This window comes from Pungitius pungitius, chromosome 21 (assembly GCF_949316345.1).
Source record: "Pungitius pungitius chromosome 21, fPunPun2.1, whole genome shotgun sequence".
NCBI classification, from domain to species: Eukaryota; Metazoa; Chordata; class Actinopteri; order Perciformes; family Gasterosteidae; genus Pungitius; species Pungitius pungitius.
Window position 1 is genome coordinate 2429086 of NC_084920.1, and position 27037 is coordinate 2456122.

Sequence of the window (27037 nt, forward strand, 5' to 3'; positions counted from 1 at the left end):
GTCCCTCATCATTTGTCTCATCATCTCTGTTAACTTTATCTTCAGGTTCCTTGGCTTGAAATGAAATGCACTGTTTGATTTTACCTTAACTGAAGCAACATGTGATTTAGGGAGATTTTGATTCTCTTTTACATACAAACGGGTACATACTTATTCTGATATTAAGCCTCTTTAAATCTAGTATCGTGCAAGTTGTGGTCCAAAATATTGAATGATCGCAGCTTCACTTTGTTTTCCTTTTTGGTCTTCAGGCCTCATGTTGTGTGTGAGTACCTTCATGTTTAATCTCATTTCAAACCGATGAAAGGCAACACATTTTACACCTTTGAATATTCACTGGTAAAGACTTTATATTTCAAAGCAGCACATTAGTAAACATCAAAACGGACGCATTGAGCTGAAATTTAATTTAAGGTGGGATTGTACATGACACAATATGATAATATACATACAAACATAACATTGAATATCTAATTATCTACTCACCAAATTATTGTTAAATATTGTAGTACATGTAAGGTAACTTTTAGCTCTGGCAGTTATCGCACATTAATGTTGAAAGACAAAATCCATGAATGTGATGTTGTGAGATTGGGGCAAACACGGTCATGTACACCAGGTAGGTGACAAACGCTTTGGGGAGGGTGAACTTAGCCCCCCCCCCCCCCCCCCCCCCCCCCCATTCCTGTTTATCTGCCCCTTTTCCAAAGAGCCCCATGGAGACAATCTTCACCACTATGTCCGTTTAAAGTCCAAGATACCGAGCAGGGTAAAAATGAGATCCAGTGTGAAAAGAATTAGGTTCACGTACGTAAAAAAGGCGACCATGAACTGAATGGCCCAGATGCAGAAGCTGGGGGGACAGTCGCTGGGTCGAGGGTTGTTCCTGAACATGAATATGGGCCACATGATAGCAGCAAATATATACAGCACAACAGAGATCACCAGAAATATGAACACGAAGCGGTCCAGGTTAAAGGGCAAGCACGTCTTCAGTTTCTTGAGGATGTTGGTGGCGATGATCAAAGGCAGGATGGGGAAGGGGATGGCGTATGCAACCACGCACAGGATCAGAGCGGGCTTGTCCCGGTACCCAGTCAGCGATATGAAAATCATGCAGCTCACGAAGGCCTCCATGACCTTCCAGAATCCGGGCGCAGCCGCCAGGTAGCTGCCTTTCTTCTTGTCCAGGAATTTGTCCTTCACCACCTCCAGCGTGTAGACGAGGGCACACAGGAAGGCGAAGATGGTCACTATCCAGCCGTACAGGCATTTCAGGCAGGCGTAGAAGTTGCCGTAAGTGATGGCGACGGAGACGGTCATGAGGGTGGAGGACATGGCCATCCCGGTGGTGAAGTCCGACCAGTCCATGCAAAACATATTGAGTATGATATCCAGCTTGAACATCTCAATAATGGTGATGACGAGGGTCATGATGGGGCAGAAGGCCCAGGTGAACATGGCATAGTTCCAGTAGGTATGACTGCTCCCTCCTCTGAAGGCGCCCAAGATGAAGGTGACCACGGACATAAGGATCTGGGCCATGTGCAGCCCGCCTCGGCCGGATAACAGACTGGAAGGAGTAAACACCGCCTTGGACATGGTGTCCTTGATGTCAGCGATTAGTCCCATCTCATTCAATGAGCTGCAGAGCAGGTGGAATGTTATTCCTGAAAAGAGAGCAGCTACAAACTGCAGGTGAGGTGTGTTTTCTGTGGCCTCCCAACACCACTATTCACATTGTCATTCACTGCCCTTTCTCCTGCTTTGCATAATATTCATCAAACCAACTGTGTGGAGTCCATAAATGTCTGCTGCGGCAGATATGAATTATCCAAAATGAAATTTGGTTGTGCCTGGGACCTGGGAGAACGGGTATGCAGGTCTCAGAGAGGAGTAGTTAAAGCAACAGCCCATCTCCAACAGGCTCCCTGACCGCTTTATTGACCTCCGCTTTTCTGCAAAATGCCATTTTACTAGCATGAATATTCACTATTGTGTGTTCGATAATGCTGACGGAGTAGTTTCTGTTCATAGCAGTTTGAATGTGGGAAATGTTCCTTTAGGGAATCCAGACACACTGTGCAGAAGCGCTGCAATCCAGCTGTTAAGTTAAGAGTATTATACTTGTTCTCCAAAATAACCTTCTTGAGGCACTTTGTTAATGTTGTCAAGTATTACAGTCATAAGAAATAAAAGCTTGTTTTGCTCCACAAACCTTGTTTGTTTTACTGTTTGCCTCAAGAGGGAAGCAGAGTTCCTACATTCAACTGCACGTCTAAAAACTGCCGTTTCCACACGGATGGACTTTTTTGTAACACCACGTCACGCAAACGACTAGTGTGTTTCCTCTATTTTTCGTTTCGTGTTAAATCAAATAAAAGAATAAGAAAATACAAAAGAGTATTCCATTTTGTTGACGACGTGTTTACAATATTTACAATATGTTGTATCAACACGTCATTCATCCGGTCCATTTGTGTCGCTGGCTCTTGTTTCTAGGGAAGATAAACAGGAAGCACAAAGAGGAAGTTGTTGTCAAGTGTCAGTTCCGCTGCCAGCGTCAAACATTTCAAACAGTATGTGTTCTCTTCTCCCTTCAGAGCCGCAGACGTTTAAACAATAACTCTGGAGGAAGCCGTCGCTCTGCTGGAACTCTATTTAGTTGTGATGATCATTTCATTTTCCTGGGCTATTTATTTTATATTCGTCTCGAAGCCGTTGTTTGGGAAGAATTAGCTAACGTTAGCAATGGGTCGATGACACAGACCGCAGCTCGAGAGTTTCACTGAACACCGCCCGGCTTCTCGCACTTTGTGTGTGGTGGGGGGGGGGGGGGGCAAAGATGGATTTCTCCAGATTCCTGGACGATGACTTCGACGTGAAGGACTGGGTGAACGGCGCCTTCACGGTGGTGCAGAAGGACGCGCCGGGGAAGGCGGACTCGCACGCAGCCACGCTGGTGATGAAGCTCCAGCTGTTCATCCAGGAAGTCAACAATTCCATCGAGGGTAAATAGCCCGGCCAGTACAGTGCCCTCTGTTTATCTGCTGATGACGTCAGACTCTTCTGGGATATTTGCATCACTGTTTGACTGACGTTACATTGAAGAGTTGATTTAAATGACAGTTTAAACGAATCTGGGAAATGTATGACGAATCATTAGATTGCAAGACTGTTGCATTGGACAGGATTGTTTTTAATAAAAAGGTGAACCTGATAAACTGTAAAGTGACTGCACAGTGAATAATACGTTAACAGCTGTGCAGCCTTTACTTGAAACAACACTTCCGATGTACAGATACAAATAACACCGATCTTTAGAAGTAGCTCTACTATTTCTGTTTAAACCCCTCCACTGTGACATCATGTTGTTGTAGGTATTCTTTCTGTTATGTTCCTCCATCAACCGAAAGACTGGTGTGTTTCTCTGTGTAGAGAGCAGTAATCAGGCCCTCCAAAATATGCCCCGAGTGCTACGAGACGTGGAGGCTTTGAAGCAGGAGGCGTCTTTCCTCAAGGAGCAAATGGTTCTGGTCAAAGAAGACATCAAGAAGTTTGAGCAGGACACTGTGCAGTCTATGCAGGTGTGCAAAGGTCACAGTTAAGCGAAGCCCCGACAGTGGTACAAAGGTACAGCTGTGACCCTGATGTCGTGGTTCCTATTCACCAGGTCCTGGTGGAGATAGATCAAGTGAAGGGCCGCATGCAGCTGGCAGCTGAAGCTCTGCAGGAGGCGGACAAGTGGAGCACACTGAGTGCAGACATTGAGGAGACCTTCAAAACACAGGTATGAACGAACAGTGTGCACCGGCATAAGCAGCTTTCTTCTCAGTTGATATGAACTGATGGTACTCGAGTTAAAAAAGGCCATTGGAATATTAATTTGAGAAAATGAAAACGTATTTAGCATTGAACTCCCCATGATATCATCTTCATATTGTTCTTATGTTTCGTGGTCGTCGATCTGGATTGCGTTTCATTGGGTTTCATTGCATCATTTGCAGGACTTTGCAGTCATTTCCTCCAAGCTGACCAGCATGCAGACCAGCCTGGCCATGTTGGTGGACACACCGGACTACTCCGAGAAGTGTGTCCACCTGGAGGCTCTGAAAAACCGACTGGAGGCTCTGGCCAGCCCGCAAATAGTAGCGACCTTTAATTCCATGTCTATGGGTGAGATGGCCTTTCGTCTTCCTCATATTTATTCCAACTTCACATCCTTTTTTTTTTTTCCTCACTGTAATTCCCTTTCAGTGTAAGCCGAGAGTACTCATGTTGCACCTGTTTTCTCTGCAGACCAAGCCAAGCTGTTTGTTAAAGTCTTCACAGAGATCGATAGAATGCCACAGCTGCTTGCCTACTACTATAAGTGTCACAAGGTAAGTCCCACAGGCCTCTCCTTTACCTCTTGTATTTAAGTGATATTTTGGTATGTTTGACCTGTTTGGCGTTGCTCTGCGTCTGCTGCGGCGTCTCCAGGGCCAGTTGGTGAGCATGTGGCAGGACCTCTCTCAGAGTGAGCTCAGTCTCAACCAGCAGCTGTCCGAGTTCTACGACACGCTGCTCTCCTCCTGGCACTCTCAACTCCAGTGGAGCAGCCAGGTGAGACGCCCCCGAGCACAACCCCTCCATCATGGGTGCTGATGTTTATTATTAAAGTCAAGCAGCGATGTTTGCAGTCCATGAATGCTTTCAGTCAGAATGCCGCCTTGAATGTTCACCCGTCCCGGAAACAGGTGTTCAAGAACCCGTATGAGGTGGTGACGGTGTTGCTGATCCAAACCCTGGGGGCTATGGTCCCCTCCATCCCCGTGTGCCTGAGCTCGGCCGTGGAGCGGGCGGCCCAGGAGCAGCGCCTGGACACGCTGCTCGAGCTGCATCACACCGCGTCCGCCTTCGGACAGAGCCTGGAGGCCGCCATGGCGCCGCACCTGGGTCAGTGGCGGAGGCCGTGACCGTGGATGCTCCCCCCCTCCCCCCCCCCGGGGTGTGTGGGGGGCGGAGTTGTGTCCTGACGCTGTGTCTGTGTTTCCTCCCCAGGTGAGAACAACCTGCTGAAGGTGAATGAGCTGGTGTGTGCGCTCTATGACCCCTACAAACCGTACCAACTACTGTATGGAGATCTGGAGGAGCGGCACCTCCTCATCCAGATCAGTGCTGTGCCTTTGGTAACACACACACACACACACACACTAATGATTAAAATCCCCGTTTGGGTGGGCTGCTCTCTTCGTGCCACCTCTCATCTCCACCCTCGCTCGTCTCCCTTAGGAACACGGGGAGGTTATCGATTGCGTGGAAGAGTTGAGCCACTCTGTCGGCAAGTTGTTCGGGCTGGCCGGCGCCGCTGTGGACCGCTGCGTCAAACTGACTGACGGACTGGCCGTGTGTGGCCTCCTCAAGGCCCTCAAGGCTCTTTTCACCAAGTAAAAATCCTTTACTGTCATAACACACACTGCAAACGCGCCACGTGTGCATCCATTGCTTAATTGTTATTGGTAAGTTTTGACCCTTCTTCCTGCGGCCAGCTTTCATATTGTCCTTGTTCCAGGTACGTGTCGGACTTCTCCACGACGCTGCAGTCAATCAGAAAGAAGTGCAAGCTGGAGGAGGCGCCAAGTGCGTCGGCCTTCCAGGAGGACTGGACAGCCTTTCAGAACTCTGTCAGGTCGATGTCTTTTTACCGTAGTGACCTTTTTATTAGAAAGCTGCCACGGCTGGCGGGAAAAGCTGCAGATTCATTGGATAACTGGTTTTTATGTTGTGTTTGGCAGGATTATCGCCACTTGTGGAGAGCTGCTCAGACAATGCGGAGCGTTTGAGCAGCAGCTGTCAAACAAGTAAGTGAAGTGTTTGTACCTTTTTTAAGAATGACTCTTTTCTAGTTTCTCATCTCTCTTCCACTGGTGTAACTCACACTGTGGAGGCACCGTGTCTGCCTTCAAGGAACTACGTGTGCTCTCTCAATACAATCAATACTTCCCATAGGATCCTGGGCACGGCCGGTAAGTACTTGTCAGAGTCGTATAGCCCGCGCAGCCTCGCAGGCATCCAGGAAGCCAGCGCTACGGAGAGGAAGAGCACCACCAGGAACCCCTGGCAGGAGTACAACTACCTTCAGAGGGGGAATATGACCGAGTACAACAGCCTGATGGAAGTCCTCTACTCCCTAAAGGTAAGGGAGCAGGGCGAGTTGTTGGACAGAGGTTCATTCCGGTTGTTATCGGGTGATTGATAAAGGTTCCCGGTGCCGCGCTGCTTTTAACGCACCTGTTCCCGATTTGTGTTGCAGGAGAAGGGCACGGGTAACTCCAGCCTGTTAACGGAGCCCCGAGCAGCTCTGGCCAGGCTCAATCAGCAGGCCAACCAGCTGGCCTTCGACTCCGTCTTCCTGCAAATCAAGCACCAGCTCTGCCTCGTCTCCAAGATGGAGGTGATGAAGTGTCGAGTTACCGCGTGATTTGATCTGAAATGCCGATTGGCCCGATTTGAGTGCATTATACTGAGAGCTCTGGGGCTGCGAAGTGTTGGACTCACTGCGTCATTTATGAACTGTTTGTGCCTGTTGTTCTATGTTCAGAGGCAAGAGGCGCCTGGCCTGGGAGAGAGCTACACGGACGACCTGCCTACTTTCAGCCTGTCGCCGCAGGAATACATCACAAACGTCAGTAGCATCGACTCAACAACTTGCCCCCTGAGATGCAATCAAACCGCCAACCCTTTTGGGAACATTTACAGCTTCATGCCGCAGGTCCCACGCAGCGACTCCGTTAACGGGATCTCTGTCTTTCCCTCGCAGATAGGGCAGTACCTCATGTCTCTGCCTCTCCACTTGGAGCCATTTGTGACCCAGGAGGACCCGGCGCTGGAGATGGCCCTCCACGCGGGGAAGCTGCCTTTCCCCCCAGAGCAAGGTGTCCTGCACAATACCACGTTAAAATAGCAAGGAGAGATGTCCAACGTTTGGCGTAAATTGAGTTTTTAGCATAGATGAAAACAGGAAAAATCAGTAAACCATGAGAGAGCAGAGGTCCAATTGTAATGCTTTTTGTTACATTTTTTATTTCCCATTTTAACCCTTTTATCCAACATTTCCAGTCTCCTCTTTCTTCCCCAGTCCCTGTATTCAATTCCAAAAGACTTGCCTCCCACCGCTTGCATTTGTGTAACATCCCCCTCCTTCCCGTCTCAGGCGACGACCTCCCCGAGCTGGACAACACTGCGGACTATTGGCTGGGCTCCATCGCCCGGGCCACCATGCAGACGTACTGTGACGCCATCCTGCTCATTCCCCAACTGAGCGCTCGCTCCACCAAGCAGCTGGCCACCGACATCGGTACGGTTAACCGCGGCGACCAGTGGGCCTCTCGGCCGGTGTCGACCGGGTCAAAATGGGTTGAGTTGAGTCGATGTCCGTTTCCTGCTCCACAGACTATCTGAGCAACGTGATGGACGCTCTGGGCCTGCAGCCGACCCGCAGCCTGCAGCACATCGCCGCGCTGCTCCGGGCCAAGCCGGAGGACTACAGGCAGGCCGCCAAGCTGCTGCCCCGCCGGCTGGCCGCCACCGTCGCCGCCGTCCGCTGCATCGACTACTAACGCCGGGGGGGGGGGAAGAGGAGGATGGATGGATGGATGAACCGGGAGTGTCGCAGGCATGTTTGGAAGAGAAGAGCAATGTTTGTCAGTAGCAGCAGGTAAACGTGTTTTGCGGTCCCTTAGATCTTATATTTGTGGGGGGAGGGGGCCAATTTTAGTTTTTTTTTTTTTTTTTTTTTCAAACAAGTATGGCATTTATGGTAATGTGGGATGTTTTTTTTAATACTGATTATTGTTCTACTCTGGGTGACTGAATGATCAATGCGACGACGCCGAAATGGGAAAGTGTCTTCACGTCTTATTTGTTTTAAATTGTGGAAGCATCATTGGCAAAATGAATACATCGGAGTGTGTGTGAGAGCATTTGAAATCCTACTGATAGTAGATACCATCTCCCAGTTGACATCAAAATTGAAAGTGAGCTCTCTCTCTCTGTGCAGTATCTTTAAAGTCTGCACATACAACATTTACATCAACACTACATTGGTGACTTGTGGTAATCCCTAAAACACATTTGATGAAATTACTTTTTATCACCTGGAAGAGGGTTGAATGTGTTTTAATGTAATCTATTTAGTTTAATAAATGGATGTTCTTCTCTGTTAACTCTCACGTGTGCCACATTTTAGCCATTTTCTGTTCTTTACTGATCAATTTATTTGCACGTTCACACCATGAAAACTGGCTTCACAGCTGACTGTTGACAGACCTCACTGTAATTACATTACATCACATGTCACTTAGCTGAGGCTTTTATCCAAAGCGACTTACAATAAATGCATTTCAACCGTAGATACAACTTGCTAAGAGCCATTATAAGTACAATGTAAGTGCTACAATTTGTTAGTGTTTTTAGTTGAGGTTTATTCTGAAGAGGTGTGTCTTTAGTTTGAAGATGTAAAGGCTCTCTGGTCCTGATGTCATCAGAGAGCTCGTTCCACCATTTAGGAGCCAGGGCAGCAGAGTTGTGATCCTGTTTAGTGTTTAGCTCTCAGTGAGGGAGGGACATGCAGCTTTGCAGATGCGGGTTGGGACGATGAGTTCAACAATTTTGATTTTAGATTGGAGGAGTAGTGCCTCGAGTAATAATTCACAAGCTTTTTCATTATGTTTGATTGCCCAATTTTTAGAGCAGAACTTATTGAGAGTTTAGAAATTAATTCATTATTGTTTTCCCAGTAAAAATGTCTTATTTGGTCAAGCCTTTAGGTAATAAGTGTTCACCATCTGCATGTAGATTGTTATGAACAGCTCAATAAGGAAAACATTCAGTCAATTGTATAAAAAGACCTGCCAGTGTCTCGGAGGCGGGGAAGGAGCGTCACGCAGCATCACGTGCTGCTGTACCTGCTCTCCTCCACCATGGACCAGTGCTCGGCTCTGACGTCACCCGTCACCGCCCTGCCTGCAGCATCGGTGCCCACAGATGATGCTGCTGATGCTGCTGATGGAGACTGGAGGAGCGGCCTCGCCATGAATCCCACACGGAGAGGGAATTAAGGCATAAAAAAAAATAAAACACCCCGCCATAACAACTCGGATGCGGACACGGACACGCGAAGCCGTCACATCTGGCCCCGCGTTGAGATGCTCCACGGCGGCCAAACGCGAAGCCAGCGACGCGCTGTGCCGCTCCGGTCGGGCTGCTCCTCGGTTTGGCAGAGCTCACTGTGGAGGCGACTTGGGGAAGACATCCACCGGGTAAACAACCACCAGCCCGGGCAGCTCTCAACAAACACCCGGGATCCGATGACCGGAGCGCGAGGAAACGCCGCTCGGAAGGGTGGAGCCGCGGGGTTTCTTTAATAAATGATGAGGCGTCTTATGCTTTGATGTTTGTGTCCGCCGGACACTGACACGCCACCGCAGCGGTTTGTTGTTTTATTTATTTATTTGTTTCGACGTGTCCGGACAATGACCCAGGCGGTGTTATGTCACCGGACCGCGCGCTAGAGACGATGCCCGCCGCCCGGCGCGCGACCCCCGCGAGCTTCCGCGCAAAGCGCCCCGACAGCGGCTCTCCGCGGAGGCTGTTTATGCAATCCGACGCAGTGTTGCAAGTGGGCTGATTTGATGCCGCCGTGTGTGTCTCCCATGTGATACAGCCCCCCCCCCACACCTTTACCTTGTGTTCCTGGGTAATACGCTCGGGCCCCACAGTGCAGGAGCTGCCATGAGGCGATGCTCTGAAAAACAGGAGTTAAGGCTTTAAAAACAAATAAGTGGTGGTGGGGGGGCAGGACAGGACAGCCATCATGTCGAAAGTCGTCAGCAACAAGGAGAAGAAATCCTTCAGTAAAAAACTCTTCCGGAGAAGCTCGGTGCGCTCCGTGGGGAGCTTCATGAACAGAGTCCTCCGGACCCTGTCCACGCTGTCCCATTTCGGCACCGACGAGCAGGCCGCCGAGGACGAGAAGGACGACTCCTCTCTGGTCCCGAGCACCACCGGGGGCTCCGTGCCGTCGGACGACAGCGACTGCGGGGGGTTCCCCTTCGGGGACAAGGTGCCCGGTGTCGCCGGCCTCAAGAACCACGGCAACACCTGCTTCATGAACGCCATCCTGCAGTGCCTGAGCAACACGGAGCTCTTCGCGGAGTACCTGGCCCTGGAGCAGTTCAAAGGGGGGGAGACGACCGGCGGCGGCGGCGGCGGGGGGGGCAACGAGCGGGCCAGGTCCAACGGGGTGCTGGTGCAGAAGAAGGGGAGCCAGCAGCAGCAGGACTCCGGGGAGGTGACCGAGCAGCTGTCCGGTCTGGTTCGGGCTCTGTGGACCTTCGAGTACACGCCTCAGCACAGCAGAGACTTCAAGGTACACGGATGGTCCTCCTGGCTGTGAGGCACACATGGAATAAGTGTCCATGCTCCAAACAAAGCAGGACAGAATATTCTCTAGTTAACTTTTTTTTAAATTTTATTTTATTTTGAACCATCCGGAGCGACATTGTGTGCTTCATGTGCACCTCCATTAGGGATAATTGTATGTGAGTTCTCAGTAATTAAATACAACTCTGTGTATCTGACACCAGATGCAGTTGCTTTGATCCGACCGATTTGTACAGATAGGAATTTGATTTGAATTGAAACTCTTTCATTCGTCAGAGTGCAGACAGGCTTTGGATGCACTGGCCTTCAGTGTCTCTCTTGCAGTAGTTTAGTCGGTTCTCCAAAGCATTTTCTATAAGAAAAGTTCTGTGACAAGTTTGTCTCACATTTCTGATGACATTATATTTGCCATTAGAGCATAAACCATAGTAAAAGCAGGTGGTCAGTGTTTCTGAACTAGCACTTTTTTTGTCTTCTGCCTCAAAAGAATTGTGTCTGTCACGATCACAGAGGTTTTGTTCTTTGGCAACACACTTTATTTTTGGTCGTCTGACAGCCTGTTTTTGTCAAAACGCAGAACAGGAGCAACTATCCGGGCCATAGAACGCGTTGCTTGTTCTATGAAGTACAATTATTTCTGTCTACCTGTTTTTTTGTTTGTTTGTTTTTTACCTCAGTTTCCAGCCAAAGTTTACAAGCGTAACTCGGTAAGAAAAATTAAGCTTAAACCCAAACTATCTGACGATCAAGTGCTAAAAAAATACAAAAACACAAAAAACGTTGGGGATGAAGCTCAGCCGGTTCCGCGGCTTATTCATTCGGACCACAAGACGAGCCTGACCCGAGAGCCCTCAGAGATCATCAGGAAGCCCTGCGTGATAGCAACGCACCACCCGTCATTGATGGTAGAACAGATGCTGTTAGACACAGGGGTGTCACATTATCATATGTTCAAATATTATCATTCAAACGGGCTTTCTTTTGAGGCCCCCCCCCCTCGCTCATTGTCTGAGGCTCCGAATTGTTGTTTAGCGCCTGCAAAAAGAAGGGCTCGGTGGTGCGAATGTCTCCCGGACAGAATGCTGAGGCTGCATCAGGGAGGGGGGGGGGGGGGGGAAGAGTGTCCCTTCAAAATGACAAAGAGGGAACTCGGGTGGGGGAGGACGCGTGGTGCACGGGCCCCTCACGCCTTTGACCTTGCTCGCCGCTTGATTGACGTTTGATCGCCAGGTAGAGCCACCGGGTGGGGGGGGGGGGGGGTCGATGATGTCATGGTGAGCCCGGCGTCGCCAACACAATCTTCCCCGTTTTAGCGGGAGTCCACGTCTCTCTGTGTTTTCTCGCTGCAGAATGTGGTGTCCAAGAGCGCCCTGCAGTTCAAGGGCAACTCCCAACACGATGCACAGGAATTCCTCCTCTGGCTGCTGGATAGAGTTCACGAAGACCTCAACCATATCATCCAGCCGGACATCAGACCCCCCGGGAAGGTACGCGCCAACGCAGAGCACAGCTGTGTTACGACATAGAATATGTTTTGAGAGGATGACGCGCCTTTAGTTTTGTCCTAACTTAACGATAATGTAACCTGAATGCTGCGATACTGTAAACTCTGTTGTGTCTCTTGTGTTCGTCCAGCCTCCGGTGGAAGAGGAAAACGCCCCCGAAGGATCTCCTCTTCCAGCACCTGGCTCTTTCGTACAGGAGTTGTTTCAGGCACAATACAGGTGAAACTCTGAGTTGCTTGTACAGTTAATGATTTGATCTGGAAAATCAATGAGGAACATTCAAGCACGTTCTACACATTCAGCCTATAAGTAGAGAACCCAAGAAGCCCTCGTACTGAAAGGTGATTACAAGTTAAAACTTTAGGGATAGGGTAGTAAAAATGATGAGTGAACTTTACAGTAATACGTCAGTAATATCTTTACGCTCTCCTGTGATCTATCCAGCCATCATAAAACTACACATCATTGTGAACATTTTACAACTGAAGGATGATGTTATGTGTTCCACTTTTAAATAAATGGTTCCACTCACTTTGCTAATTTCGCCTAGCACAAAGACCCAAAACAAGGGAACATCAGTCTTGGCTCTTTCCAAAAGGAACTAAATCTGCGGACTTGCATCATGAACATATTTGTTTGTATAGTCCTACAGTGAAGTGTAACAATAACACACAGGCTGGTGTGTCTTCCCATAGTTTGGCCTGCTAAACTACAACCTGGTGTAGGTTTGGTACTGATTAAATAGATGAGATATAAAGTGTTTGTTAAAGTGCTTTAAAGGGCTTGACCTGTTTAACCCAGCGTCAAGCCTTGATGCTAAGCTAACCTGCCGCATCTATCATCTTACATTACATGTCATGTCATTTAGCTGACGCCTTTACCCAAAGCCACTTACATTATATTGTAACCCATGGCTTACATTTTGCCTGGGGAGCAATGAGGGGCCCAGGGACACTTCGACGTGGCACATGGAGCAGCTGGGATTCGAACCACCAACCTTGCAGCGCATCACACTACTCCACGCGCCACCGTCGCCCGTCTCATCCAACCTTCGACGCTAGCGTAGCTCGCAAAAACACTGAACCTTTCCTTTGAAATGATGCCAGCTGCATTTAATTATTCCGTCATGTCTCTGTGTAGGTCCTCCCTGACCTGCCCTCACTGCCAGAAACAGAGCAACACCTTTGATCCTTTCCTCTGCATCTCACTGCCAATCCCAGTACCTCACACACGGTAAGGCGACTCGGCATAAACGGTCCCAAAACGTGTCCCAAAATACCACGAAAAGAGGCGTCAGACACAAACGCCGCTAAACATCCGACAGGAGAAAGTTAAAATTAGAAGATGCCGCCTGTCTTTGAGACACGAGCTCCGCCGTGGTTATGAAACAGCCGATTCATTTCAACGTGTCTTTGTCGCAGGCCCCTGTATGTGACAGTGGTGTACCAAGGGAAATGCTCCCACTGCATGAGGGTCGGGGTGGCCGTGCCTCTTTCTGGCACCGTGTCCAGGCTGAGACAAGCTGTGGCCCAAGAGACCAAAATCCCGTCCCAACAGGTGCTGTTTATTAGACAAGTCATCTTCTCGGGGCCATTCTGAGGCCTCCGAATTAAGAGGATTAATGAGTGTGCTACCTTGAGTAAACTGGATGGTGATGTTTTCTCTGCTCAGATTGTCCTCACCGAGATGTACTTCGACGGCTTCCATCGCTCCTTCTGCGACGACGACGACGACCTGGAGATCATCCAGGAGAGCGACTCCATCTTTGCCTTCGAGACCCCCGAGCTGTTCAGGCCGGAGCAGATCCGCTGCAAGCGGGGCGGTACGGCATCCCGTTATCTCCCCACGAATGATCTCAGCCCCTGCAACGGCGAACTAGAAAGGGACCGCCATCAGAAGAGGGCCTTACTCGCCGAACCAAACGGCGTACGGCATCGAATTTGCATTCATTTTTACATGTATGTCTATTTGGCGTTTTCCCTACAGGGAGCCCACACGCAAACCTCAACCAGAACAACCTAAAGTACGGCACGGACAACAACCGGATATCCACGCAGATGCAAGAGCCCACAACGCCGCCTCAGAGCCCCAACAAGAACAGCGAACAGGCCGAGAAGATCGTGCTGCTGGTGTGCAACCGAGCCTGCGCCGGGCAGCAGGGGCGCAGGTATTCAACAGCCCTTCTGAAGCCCTCCATCACAATCCCAAAGACATCTTTGAAAAACGCTCACGCGGGTTTTTCGGGTTTTTGTAACTCGTGCAGGTTCGGCAATCCATTCATTTTGTATCTGGAGCGCACGGTGACGTGGGACGTACTTCAGAAAGAGATCCTGGAGAAGATGCGTCATCTTTTGCGCCCCGGAGTCCTTGCGCAGGTACCCACTCGTGACACCGTTTTTTTTTGTTTTGTTTGAATCATCTTCCGGGTTTACACTTTTGCACTTTTAATGCGTCGTCCTTGTTGTTCTGCAGGTAGGACCCTTCACGTTGCGCGTGGTAGGAGTGGTGGGGATCACATATCTCCTGCCTCAGGAGGAGCAGCCGCTCTGCCATCCCTCCGTGGAGAGGTAATGCCACTCGTCGCCACCAGGGGCTCAGAGGTGTTACATGAGTAATGGTTACATAAACCCTGCAGTGAGTTCAATCCCTCTCAAAGTTGATTGAGGAGCTACGCAGGCCCGCTCCTCAGTGGAAGGTTGATGTCAAAATACCTTGTGAGATGTGGAATAGCTCGTCTGGTTTCAGAAATCAGCTTTTGCGTTGATTTTCTTTTCTCTGCAAAACAAACAAGCAAACAAATAAGCAGAAAATAAGCTTGAATTGCTAAAATACTCTAATCTTTCTGCGCTGCTAAACTCTGTATATGGAAAATGGGCAAGAAATCGACATGTTGTTCTCTAACTCTCAACAGGGCATTCAAGTCCTGCGGCCCCGGAGGGCCTCCTCATGTCAAAATAGTCGTCGAGTGGGACAAAGAGACTAAAGACTAGTAAGTGCAATCTGAAAGCAACAACACGGCGCGCTTTACCAAAACCGGAGGTTTTTTGTGAAGTTGCGTGTGATCCCCGTGTGACTTGTGTCCTGCCCGCAGTCTGTTCAAAAGAACGGAGGACGAATACATCCCAGATGCTGAAAGTGTGCGCCAATCGAAGGAGCAGCACCTTCAGCCGCAGACCTGCTCACTGGCCCAGTGCTTTCAACTGTACACCAAAGAGGAACAGGTGGGCTGAGAGATGGTCTCATGTAGGCCCGCTGTAGGATTAATCCCTGCAGTAAGATCCCAGAGAGGCCCGGGGTCGTGGCTGCACCATTGCATGCACTAGATGGCAGTGTGCTGTTGTTTAGCTAATGTTTAAGAAATGGCATCAAACATGTAATGAAAAAACAAAATGAATAGGCCGGAGTTTGGTTGCCCTTCGATAACTGGACTTTCTGTCACATTGTGTCCAGCTCGCTCCTGATGACGCGTGGCGATGTCCGCACTGTAAGCAGCTGCAGCAGGGCAGCATCAAGCTCAGTCTGTGGACGCTGCCCGACATCCTCATACTGCACCTGAAACGCTTCAGACAGGTACTCTATAGTAGATAGTCCTAACGGACATTTTGTCCTCATCTACACGCGTAGAGACGAACCTTGTGGAGCAACTTGAATTCCATGAATGTGTCCTCAGGACGGAGATCGGCGAATGAAGATGCAGAACATGGTGAAGTTCCCGCTCGTAGGCATGGACATGGCCCCCCACATGGTGAAGAGGAGCCAGAGCAGCTGGAGTCTTCCCTCTCACTGGTCGCCATGGAGACGACCTTACGGCATGGGCCGTGACCCAGAGGACTACCTGTATGACCTGTATGCAGTGTGTAACCATCACGGGACCATGCAGGGAGGACATTACACAGGTAATGGAGAAAAATAAGTCAAGTCAAAAATAGGCAAGAAGTATGTAGCGTTAAGGATAATAAAATGCTACGTTACGCCACGCATATATTAACTGAGTTGTTGTTTCTATCGTTGAACTGCCTTCTGTCTTGTAGCTCACTGTAAGAACTCCATAGATGGACAGTGGTATTGCTTCGACGATAGCGATGTTCAGCCCTTATCTGAAGATGAAGTCTGCAAGCAGACGGGCTACATCTTGTTTTATCAAAGACGTGCCACCATTCCATCCTGGTCCGCCAACAGTTCTGTGGGAGGTAATCTTTGTGGACATAAGCTTCCACCGTCTCTTTCCACGTTTGAACGTTACGTAAAGGTTCCGCCTGTGTGTCTCTCCGGGCCTCAAAGGATCCACCAGCTCCTCTCTGTGCGAGCACTGGATCGGCCGGCTGATGGGAAGCCGGCCCCCGAGCCAGGCCTCGTCCGGCTCCTCCAGACGCACGTCGCTGGCCTCCCTCTCCGAGTCGGCCGAGTTCGCTGGTGAACGGAGCGAGGACGACGGTGATGCAGGCCTCCTCTGAGTCTAAATGGTTTTTCGTGAGTGACGAATGTTTTTTCGTAAATTGATGCCCTGTCTTTCTACCGCGCAGGCTTGTCGAGCCGGCCGGCAGTGCGGGGCATGCAGCGACAAACCTTCTCCTCGCGGTCTTCCATCGCCAGTCCGCTGGTGCTCGGCGAAAACAGCGCCAAGCCATCCTGGTCGCACTCTGCTAAGCTCCAGCTGCGGTCCAACTCCCCCTCGCGCTTCTCCCTGGAGTCCCACTCCTCCTCCCCGACGCTGGAGATGATCGGAGAGGTGGCTGACACCAAGCTGTCCCCCAAGCTGGACAAATCTTCGGGCGGGAAGTCGGCCCTCGCGGCTTCGGATGGCAAGAGGCCGGTGGAACCGGCCCCCTCCAAGGCCGCTGCCCAGGCCGAGCAGAAGAGCTGCGCCCCGCCGGGTGAAAGCAGCACCGGAGCCGGTGCTGCTGAGCAGGTCAGTCCTCGACACGGGGCGGCCGCTAAGGACCCCAAACAGAGGAACGGGTCGGCGGACAGCGCCTGCGCTAAAAGGACCTCAGCTAGTCCCAAGAAGCGGCCCGCAACGTCCTCGACGTCCTCCAGCTCGCTGTCGCCCGCGTCCCCGGCCGCCGACAAGCTGCCGCCCCGAGCTCAGGCCAAGAGCGCGGCCGCGGCGTCGGCGTCGTCCTCCAAGGACAAAGGCGACGGGCCGGCGAAGGCTAGCAAGGCCGGTTCCTCGAGGACGGCCACCCCCTTGAAGAAAGGGTCGTCCCAGACCCCGGAGGTGCTGCATCCCGACTCGGCCCAACAGAGGAGCGGTTCCCCGGGGTCACAGAGCGCACATCCTCAGAGGAAGACGTCGCCCAGGGGCGAGAAAAGCTCGGCCTCGGCGAGGACTAAAGCGGCGGACAGGAGCGCCAGCCGCGAACCTTCGCGGAACAGCGCGGCCTCCGAGAAGAAGGTCAACCACGGCGGGCCCCCCCGGGCGGGCGCCGGCGGCAGGGCGGAGGGCAGGCCGGGCCGCGCGGCGGAGAACAGGGCGGCCGGGCGCAGCTCCAGCAGCAGCTCCTCCATCGCCAGCCTCCGGTCCTCCAGCGTCGGCGTCCCCTCTGCGGGCGGAGCCCCTCCGCCGCGGGGGCCGCAAAGGAGCAGTAAGGCGGAGGACAAAGGTCTATCCTTCTTCAAAACGGCCCTGAGGCCCAAGGAGACGCGCCGGTCGGCCGACGGTGGGAAGGCGTCGCCGGAGGACGGCGCCGGCGACGTCCAACAGGGGGGGACGTGCAAGAAGGCCCAGGGTGCGGCATCAGAGGTCAACCAGGCCAACGGGGCCGCGGCCAAAGACAAGGAATCCTCCAAGGCGCCCGCTGGCGCCAAGCACTCGCTGCTGCCCTCCGCCAAGTCCAGGCTCCCCGGGGCCGAGACGGGCCCCCAGGCCTCGGCCAACGGGAAGGAGCCCGCCAAGAAAGAGCCGGCTAAAAAGACAATGCCGTCCAGGAAGATCCCCATCAGCTCCACGCAAACTAGCCAGAGGGCAAAGTGACCTCCTTCTAAAGGCCTGACAACCTTCTCTCTCTCTCTCTCTCTCTCTCTCTCTCTCTCTCTCTCTCTCGAGTGCAGCTCTGAGGTGTTTCAACCATCGAAACAAACATCTCTGAAGCCCATGTAGCTTTTCAGTGGTTACTGGATACCAGCTGCCAGACCGGACGCCCCCCGCCGGACGCATTGTTAAATAGTTATTTAGGAATGGATTTTGACGAAGCACTTTGTATGGATTGCATTGATTTTGAGGAATAGTATACTGTATTATGAATAAGCATGGACTGCACATGTATTGAATTATTGCCTTGTTCTGTCTGTAGCATAGTGGGGACACGTACATCTCAATAGGAGGTGAAAATAAAAGTGACTTTGCACAAGACGTAAAGCAGAACGAAATGGTGGAAAGATACATCAAACACGGACAACTCAGTCACCAAAGGAAGTTTACTGGCAATATTTGACATGCTGATACAGTGACACGCTGAATTATTTCCAAAAACCGTTCACGTACAGCTCTCTGTCAATGTTGAGAGCCATATGTCAACAAACAGTGCCTCAGATTATCAACCTATTTAATCAGAATTGTATAACTGGAGGTGAATTTATAATTCAATTTTAATATTTATCAAGCACTGAAAATGTAATTACAAGACATGCAGTTAAGCCTATTTAATGCTCCTTGATGTAGTCATTGTGCAACAGCCTTTAGGAAGTACTTTAGACGAGGAAGCGCAGGAAGGAAGCATGCGTCGCTGCTGTTAAATGTCTGCAGGTTCCTAAAAATGTCTGTGTTTTATTTGACCAGTAGTGACCTGTTACCCCCTCGGACCACCTGGTGGAGATCAGCCTCTTTTCAGACTGCCAGACGTCTCCAAAAACATTCCTCTCAGATGAACACAGGGTTAATGTGAAAAGCCACCACACACACCGTACGCACTCAGCGACACACACCCGGCTGACGCCCATCTTTGTGTCTTTCGCCTGCGACGCCACGGCTCGTGCACATCTTTAGCTTTGCATTGCGGGAGTAGAAATCGACACTGAGCGAACGCACCAAGAGGAGAGATCGGATATCCATGAAGTATACCACAGTTGTTGCATGATAAATTGCTTATGCATGCACTTAACTATGCAAGCAGATTCTTGCTAATGCCCACACTGAGTATGTAGAGTATGCGCTACTCTTGGATGTGTATATATTTCTAAACTGTATATTTTTCCAAATGCCGGCATCAGAGAGCACGTTAAGGCATCCTTTATCAAAGCTTTGTTTGCACATTTCTTCAAAGTAATACACATTTTGTATGAATGATAAGTATTGCTCATTCGCCCACTCCAAGTAAATCAACTCACTTGCAAATGAATGTTTCTCTATTGTATTCATTTGTCTCACATTGTTCCTCCCAATGTCTCAACCTTTCGGGCACCTTTTTGACAGAGGGTTTTTTATGACAACGACACGTTGATGAAGTTTACAAGTTGTGGTTTATCTTTCGTTTATCTTTGCAACGTTGTGTTTTTATACCGGAGCTGACGACGAGCTCACACTGACGACATTCCAGGCAAGACGCTGAGCTCGGCCTTTTGAACCACGCGGTCCTCAGCTGATCATGTGCAGTGTGCTGTCCTTCGTGTGGGGTTCATGTTTCCTTCTTGTGCTGTTTGATCAAACCTCAATTTTTGTCTCAGTAACTACGTTCATCCGAATTATAAACTGCGTGAATGTCGGTGTCACTTCATCAGAACAAACTCATTTGCTTTCTGGCTTGTGGTGCAGAATGAATTATCCTCAGTGTGTGTGTGTGTGTGTGTGTGTGTGTGTGTGTGTGTGTGTGTGTGTGTGTGTGTGTGTGTGTGTGTGTGTGTGTGTGTGTGTGTGTGTGTTTGACATAAGGGGACCTGACTGATGCATGCCAAATGGGATGTATGAGTTTAACCAGATACTGCAGAGCAGAGATTTATTTTCACAAATGCATGAGAGTGATCAGACCTTTATACTTTTCCATCCGTATCCCGCGATATGATGTTTGTACCGTGTTCATCTTTTTGTGGTGTAGCAGTGTGTGTTTGCATCGATTTAACAATGCGAGACAAACAAACGAAATAAAAATATGCCATGTTTTTCACATTCCAGCTTTGTATAGTTTCTTTAAAATGTACATTTCTTTTCCTACACTTCTCATTGTCTCCACTAGGTGGAGCTCAGTGCTTGCCCCCAAAACCCCCCAGTTCACACACAAATAATGATGTGAGGGAACTAAAGCAACACGCTGAATTCGTCCCAGAGAAATGCCTCCCCCCCCCCCCCCCCCCCTCCCCCGGTTTCGACTTGAGGGATTACTAAACTATATAATACATCCAATGTGATGCTGCCAGTGAGGGAGGTGCTTAAACCACAGCACCATCATTTATTTACACGGATTCAATTGCGCTTTTATTAGTTTGGCCCGAGGCCGGGCCTATTGAGAGATAATGCTGCCTCTTTGTCTTTCTGTTCTTGTAATTTTATATAACAGTCATCCGTTTTGGGAATTGGATCCCCCCCCCCTCCCCCCCCTCACACTTTCTCTCCTCCTGTGCAGAGGAGTGATGAAGGGCCGCTCCTCTTCACATGCAACAGGAAGGCTCACGTGGCCTATCAGAAAATGAACACGCTGTCTGGTACACAGAAAGGCGTGAAGTGTTTCTAATTACTGTGCATCTATGAATGTAATTATCAAACCCGCGCAGCGCGACCTGTGTGAAGGGAGCCGGCCTGCTCTGGCGCGGAAATCAATAACAATTTGCCGATTGTACCAGATCCAAGAGAACAACGTTAGACCCCAGTGCAGAATCCAGGGACTTTTAATCTGAACTCAGCAGGGATGCTGACTCCCCATCACACCGCGCTGAATCAGTCTACATATTTACTTGTGCTGGAGGCGTCGCAGAAAAGCAATCGCATCTTATTGATTAATCCCGTTTTGGTTTTCTTGAGGCCAAATTCAAGCCTAAAAAGGCTCCGTTCCGAGATGCTCCCTGGACAGAAGGGGACGACGAGCAGGAGCTTTGTGATTAGCTTTTACTTTTGGAACTGCTGGCTGTCTGAATGGATTGAAGCAGGGATTACTGGGGTGGAGGCAGAGGGGGAGGGGGGGGGGGGGGGAGGGGGGGGCACAATGTCATAAACGGCACTGTGGTACAACGGAAAAAAAGCTAAAGTTTGAGAGAATAACTGAGGAAAGCTGTATAGGTGGTTGTGTGTTTGCAGCACTCGGTAATTGACCCATTATTTCAAGAAATGACCTTCTTTCATTGTCATTTATTCATTCTCTTACAATTTAAGAGGGGGGGGGGGGTGCTTAGCAAAGGGTCAATCTCTACTTGGGGGTCAAAGAGGGCTCAACCAAAGTTAACATTGAATGACCGTCAATTCACACTGTAAAAGCTTTATTGAAGCAGCCCAAGAGTGCATGAACAGTTTATGATTCTTTTTAGTTATTTTAAAGGGTCTTTGTACACTTTGTGTCTTAAATGCATCGAGCAACCAGCACAAATAAACAAGAAACACATCTCATAATAAACAGCTTTCCTTGGGATGACCTTAAAACACTTTTAACAAATGACTGCATTTGTCTTCAAATTCCTTTTGATTTTTTTTTTTGTTTGTAACGTTAGTTTGACTTTTTTCTCTCTTCTGCCAAATTAAAAACCAATTCAATTATTCACTTGTTTTCAAGAGCGAGCACGTCAATTATTTCTCTCCTCCTGAGTCCAGTGATGCACTTCTTTCGGTTCCCTTTTAATTGGAGATGAAATATCTAGTGAGCCTTGAGTGCAGAGCTGCTTTTCAGTCGATGCAAAATACATGACGCGCCGCGTGGGACATCCACCACAGAATTACGTAACACTGGGCGGGGCCTTGACAACAACTCTAACAGCCAACGAGAGCGAGCTGTGGGTTTTTTGGACTCCCCACGGACTGTTAAGAACACGCATTTGGGGGTCACGACGCTTCTATTTCCCCCCAGATTCGAGGCGGCGCGTGATGTCACTGCCCGAGAAGGCAGTGGATTTACTTCAAGCCTTCACCTGTGAAACAGCCCGAGGGCCCCCCCGCACCCCCGCACCCCCCCGCAGCCGCGTTCCTCCCACTCGTTGCCAACACGAAGAGGATCCATCGGGCTGCCGGAGCGCAAGGTGTGAACGTGCAGCCGGCGCGCGTGCGTGTCCGCCACGCCACCCTCGCCCCGCGCCGTTGTGATTGACTGCGCGGTGGAGCGCGCGCGCGCGCGCACGCGCCTTGCAGCCAGGTGGCCGCGCGGCTCCAGATTGCTGAGGCCGCGCGGTGTCTGGATGAACATCACAGGAATCACGAGGAGATGATGCAGCAGAGGTGTCAGTCATCAAGCAAGAATGTGTTTTCTTTTGTTGGTCCCCCCCCCCCCCCACCCCCCCCGTTTTGTTGGCAGCGATCTCTCCATCTTGTTTCTTGTATCATTAGACGCTTTTACCTTTTGAGCAACGCTGAGATGGAAGACAGGCTGTATGGGTGGAAAAATTACAAAAACACTCCAGGATTCTTGTGGGAGAGGAGGGGGAGTCTTTGATGTTGTGGCGTTTCATGCAGGCAAATAACACATATATATATTCCATAAAGCATCTCTGCTAAAAATGAATAAATAAATAAAAAGGTGCCGGCACAAACATCTGCACGCCCACCTCAACGTGTGGCTTTAACACCCGACTGAAGGACTTGCAGTTATTTCGACGGCAGATTTTGGTCTAGAACGTTCTGAAAGTGAATATCTGTCCTGTTTTATTTTCACAGGAAGATTAATCCGTGTTTGGATGAACATAAAAGGTAATGTATTCATAAAAGCTGTGATGAGTGCAGCTGTCTCCGGCATCCTGACATCCAATCTGAGACGAGCCGCCGGGGGAGGTCGCGCCACGCTCCTCTGTGTGAGCACGTGCACGTGCACACTGATGGTTACGGGCACGACGTTGAATCCCATGTCTGATGGAGCACAATTTTAAACTTCTGCGAGAGAGAGAGAGAGAGAGAGAGAGAGCAGTGCAGTGCAGGTGCATTTACGATAATACTGATTTATTTTGCATACTGGCAATAATGCTTCTAATCCAACCATACATGAATCAGCGTTCATTCCCGGGCCCATCTCCCCCCCCCCCCCACTGTGTGGCCCCTCCCGCTTCCCCATCGGAATCCTCATGGTGTGACTCCAGGTCGTGGCTGATGGGTCGGATGTGTCTCGCGGTGGATGTGAGGCATCGGGGGGGGGGGGGGGGGGGGGGGGGGGGGCTTGTTATCCTCCCTCAGCGAGACGTGGGCCTCGCTCTCTAATTAGAACACATCTGCTGCTCCTCCGATCTCATCAGCTTCCCACCTCGCGCCTCCATCCGCTCCACGGAACCATTTCCAGTTCGGAGGACTTTGCGGAGCTTCTCAGATGTCAATCTTGAAAGGGCGCGCGCCCAACAAAGTCCCCCGTTTGTTCTCAGCCGGAGAAGACGAGTCACTTTAAATGTGAAAGCAGAAAGAGCTTCTTTCAGACTGTCCCGTAATATTGTTTTGTCAATTTAGACTCAACATTTGACTTGAAACATTCCCTCATCCCTCTCCCCCACGAGCCTGAAAGACCACACGCACACGCGCTCCAGGCGTCATCCCCGCAGACTGCAGCTCCAACATCCGTCTGCAAATAGTTGAAAACGTGTCATTACGCACTTGAGACCGTGCCACAGTTGTCAGCACTTCATTTTAATTTGGCTACTAAGCCGCTGGAGACTTGGACCACTGGGACATCCTGTCGGCTGCAGAACTTAAACTATTCTGAAGCATTAAGACTCAACGAGGTGCTCGGCTGAAGCTCTGCCTGTGCAGTGTCAGCGGCTGTCTCCCTCGGATTCCGGGGAACCTCATTCCATCTCGTCAGAGGACGAGGGACGCTGTGCCCCCTGGGTGTGCAGTTCTAATTCGGCGCAGCTTAAATAAGGCGTGCGTGTGAAACGCGTTCTCCCGCAGGAAAACATTATTGCGCCGTTAACAATCACTCGTTGATGGCTGCGAAATGTGCGTTTCACGGACAGATTTCTTTTGAAATTTCCAGCTGAAATGTTTCATTTTTGAGGCTCATTAGGAATCCCAGAATGTTTATTTGAAGCGACATTAACCAACAGGGATTCTACGGATGAACTGTGCGTGATGCGTCTGAGGAACATCAAGTGTGACAAATATATATAAATATGAAAAATATATTGAGTCTTTCTTCGAGCTGTGCTTGATCATAAATGTTGGTGCTTTGAAGAAAAATGAATATTTTCTGTTTAGATTTCCACAATAGTGCTGCTTTAATCCATAGTAGATCACAACGTTCAAAAATCTAAAGAGATCTAATCCTCTTTGTAGAAGATACAAAGAACAATATGTGTCAGCTCCAGTACTGGAAGGCGTATTAATAGTGCACCAACAGTAGTTCTGCTCCCTGCAGCTTCTTTGAGCATTAAATAAGGACTGTTCTGCTTTATAGCAATGCCATGGATCCCAACGAATGTTTAAAACATTCATCACGAAATATAAAGTCATATTATTTAATATCAGCAAGAAAAAAAACGTATCATCATAATATCCACACATTAGTTTTAACTAGGACTCGATTAAAAATATTAATATAATTAATTAGAGGCTTTGTAATTAATTAATCGAAATTAATCACATTTTAATTGCATAAATATTTGACCTGAGAACAGTGAGAGCATCAACAGGTGTGTGGTGGAACAGTGCAGGGAGATAGCAGGAAGGCTGAAGTGTGGAGGATCCTCAGTTCAAACCTGCTCTCTCAGAAGGAGGGTTTGGTTGCAGTCAGGGCTTCAAACTGTAAACTTTGAAACAGTTTTGAGGTTGAGTAAACAATCCCAAAGTCTAATATGAGAAACGGACACAATGAGGCATGTGCTTGAATAGCACAAGGGAACAACTGAAGGGCTGCAAGCTCCAACCTGCTGTCTGAGGTTGTGGGTTCATGCCCCTCCATGCAGACATCGCTTCTACTTTGAAAGAGTTTTGAGGTTTGAGTAGCAGTCTCAAGGTTAAATACGAGAAACAAAGGATTGGTTAGTGTGTGGTGAAGTAGCACAGTGGAAGAGCTGCTGCTGCCAGCCTGCACTGAACTTGAAGGTTGTGGGTTCAAGCCCAGTCTTGGGTTTGAGCCTTTGGCTTTACTTCAGGTTTGAGTAGCAATCTCAAGGTCAAATACAACACCCAAAGGGTTGGTTACTGTGTGGTGAAGTGGCGCAGCGAAGAGCTGTTGACACAAGCCCCTGCACTGCACTTGAAGGTTGTGGGTTCAAGCCCAGTCTTGGGTTTGAGCCTTTGGCTTTACTTCAGGTTTGAGTAGCAATCTCAAGGTAAATACAACAAACAAAGGATGGGTTAGTGTGTGGTGACGTAGCACAGTGGAAGAGCTACTGACATAGGTCCCTGCACTGCATTTGAAGGTTGTTGGTTCAAGCCCAGATGTGGAAATAGCATTTAAAAAGAGTTTTGAGGTTTAGCTCACATGCTCAAGGTTAAATACAACCAACAAAAAGTTGGTTAGTGTGTGGTGAAGTAGCACAGTGGAAGAGCTGCTGACATAAGCCCCTGCACTGCACTTGAAGGTTGATGGTTCAAGCCCAGATGTCAAAATAGCATTTAAGATATTTTTAAAGTTTAACTCACAAGCTCAAGGTTAAATAGGAGAATCAAAGTTGCCAAAATGTGACCAGGACTGGTAGTGTAGGGGTGCAAGCTAGAGCCCAGAAGCCTCTGTGCGCACCGCCAGTGGGTTCAAATCCCGCTCGTGCCAAGTCTTGAGCACACTGCCGCGGAGGTAGTAGTGGGGGCATTGTCCCCACGGTTGTTTCAGAGAAGTGAACCCTAGGGGTTATGCAGAAACACACGGCGCGTTCACTTGAGTTATGATGGAAGAATCTTTTGCTGACGAATTGAATTTGATGTTAATTGCTTTGCTTTAGCCTTTTAGCACTTATTAGCCATGCTACGTAGCCTATAGGGTTCCACCTTTTTGACGGGAGAGAAGGCCCGGATGAGTCAGTAAAGATGAGCAGATGTGTCTCATTCAGTGGTCACACTGACATGAAACTTATTACAGCCTCTTTTCAAGACAATCACATGTTTGTCTACTTCAGGGCATCCTGTGGACAACCTTAAACTGACAGTCTGGCACAGGGTGTAGATTTGTTTACCCTTTTTAGTGCATCCACCCTCCAATTCTCTGTTACATTCAAATTCAACTCACTTGTGCCTTTACAAATGCAGGAAGGATAAATAGCATGGTTGATCCTCCAAGATGCACCAATCCGTCTCTGGGGCAATATCCCATTATGATTTTTTCTAAATGTCAGTTACCCAAAACTAAAAAAGGATTTAGGAAGAGCCACCATGTCCCTTGAGGGTTGAACCCAGATAAGGTTTAAAGTACAGAAATTTGGGGCATTTGGCATTAGTGACAGGGACGTGTAGGTTGCTCCATCTAAGATCATTCCAGTCATGTCATGGGAAAAGAAATATTGTGAAAAAAGTCAAAATATGTAGGGTTAAAAAAAGAAAAGATTTTTTTTAAATAATAGGTAAAAATTATTATAAAAAATTATATGTAGGGTCAATATATATATAATATAATATATATATCATTAGGGGCGGGACTCGATTAAAAATACTAATCTAATTAATTAGAGGCTTTGTAATTAATTAATCAAAATTAATCGCATTTTAATTGCATAAATATTTGACCTGAGAACAGTGAGAAGTAATTTTTTTCACTTGGATTTTTATTTTTGTTTAACCAATTCCAGCAGACAAGTGTAGAAATAGCATATTTAGAAATATAGTACTTTCAGAAATTCAGGTAGCCTATAGGTAAGTAGACCTTCTGTAAACTGTTTTTTTTAAGTAGACCAATACTTTCAAGTACATTGGTTATTTTTTCAGACGTGGACTTAGTTACCCTGGTCCGTACAGCAAAAATGTCAGTGTTAATTCAACTCCCATTGAGTCAAATTTAACACTTTCCCTGAGTTTATATAATCCTCACCAGTTCACAGTTAAATTAACACTTTGGACAGCGTTAATA

The 27037-nt window shown here is 49.0% G+C and overlaps 3 protein-coding genes across 3 annotated transcripts; 2 read left to right on the forward strand and 1 right to left on the reverse strand.

Moving 5' to 3' along the window:
* Positions 1 to 729: 729 nt before the first annotated feature.
* On the reverse strand, positions 730 to 1935 carry LOC119212677 (myeloid-associated differentiation marker-like protein 2). The gene has a single exon (XM_037463377.2). It carries the CDS (start codon positions 1630 to 1632, stop codon positions 736 to 738), a length of 897 nt encoding a protein of 298 aa, XP_037319274.1. The 5' UTR covers positions 1633 to 1935; the 3' UTR covers positions 730 to 735.
* Positions 1936 to 2498: 563 nt separating this feature from the next.
* cog7 (component of oligomeric golgi complex 7) lies at positions 2499 to 8207 on the forward strand. Its single transcript, XM_037463214.2, has 17 exons — positions 2499 to 3011; positions 3439 to 3587; positions 3674 to 3790; positions 4008 to 4176; positions 4300 to 4382; positions 4483 to 4605; positions 4740 to 4938; positions 5044 to 5171; positions 5275 to 5429; positions 5555 to 5671; positions 5778 to 5843; positions 5992 to 6178; positions 6296 to 6436; positions 6584 to 6667; positions 6803 to 6917; positions 7196 to 7339; positions 7435 to 8207. The coding sequence occupies exons 1-17, from the start codon at positions 2846 to 2848 to the stop codon at positions 7599 to 7601; spliced, it is 2310 nt and encodes a 769-aa protein (XP_037319111.2). The 5' UTR covers positions 2499 to 2845; the 3' UTR covers positions 7602 to 8207.
* Positions 8208 to 8994: 787 nt separating this feature from the next.
* On the forward strand, positions 8995 to 20036 carry LOC119212577 (ubiquitin carboxyl-terminal hydrolase 31-like). Its single transcript, XM_037463135.2, has 16 exons — positions 8995 to 10411; positions 11775 to 11912; positions 12061 to 12149; positions 13071 to 13163; positions 13352 to 13487; positions 13602 to 13752; positions 13917 to 14097; positions 14194 to 14305; positions 14403 to 14497; positions 14842 to 14919; positions 15022 to 15151; positions 15381 to 15500; positions 15601 to 15826; positions 15962 to 16120; positions 16212 to 16364; positions 16454 to 20036. Exons 1-16 carry the CDS (start codon positions 9857 to 9859, stop codon positions 17902 to 17904), a joined length of 3867 nt encoding a protein of 1288 aa, XP_037319032.2. The 5' UTR covers positions 8995 to 9856; the 3' UTR covers positions 17905 to 20036.
* The last annotated feature ends 7001 nt before the right edge of the window (positions 20037 to 27037 follow it).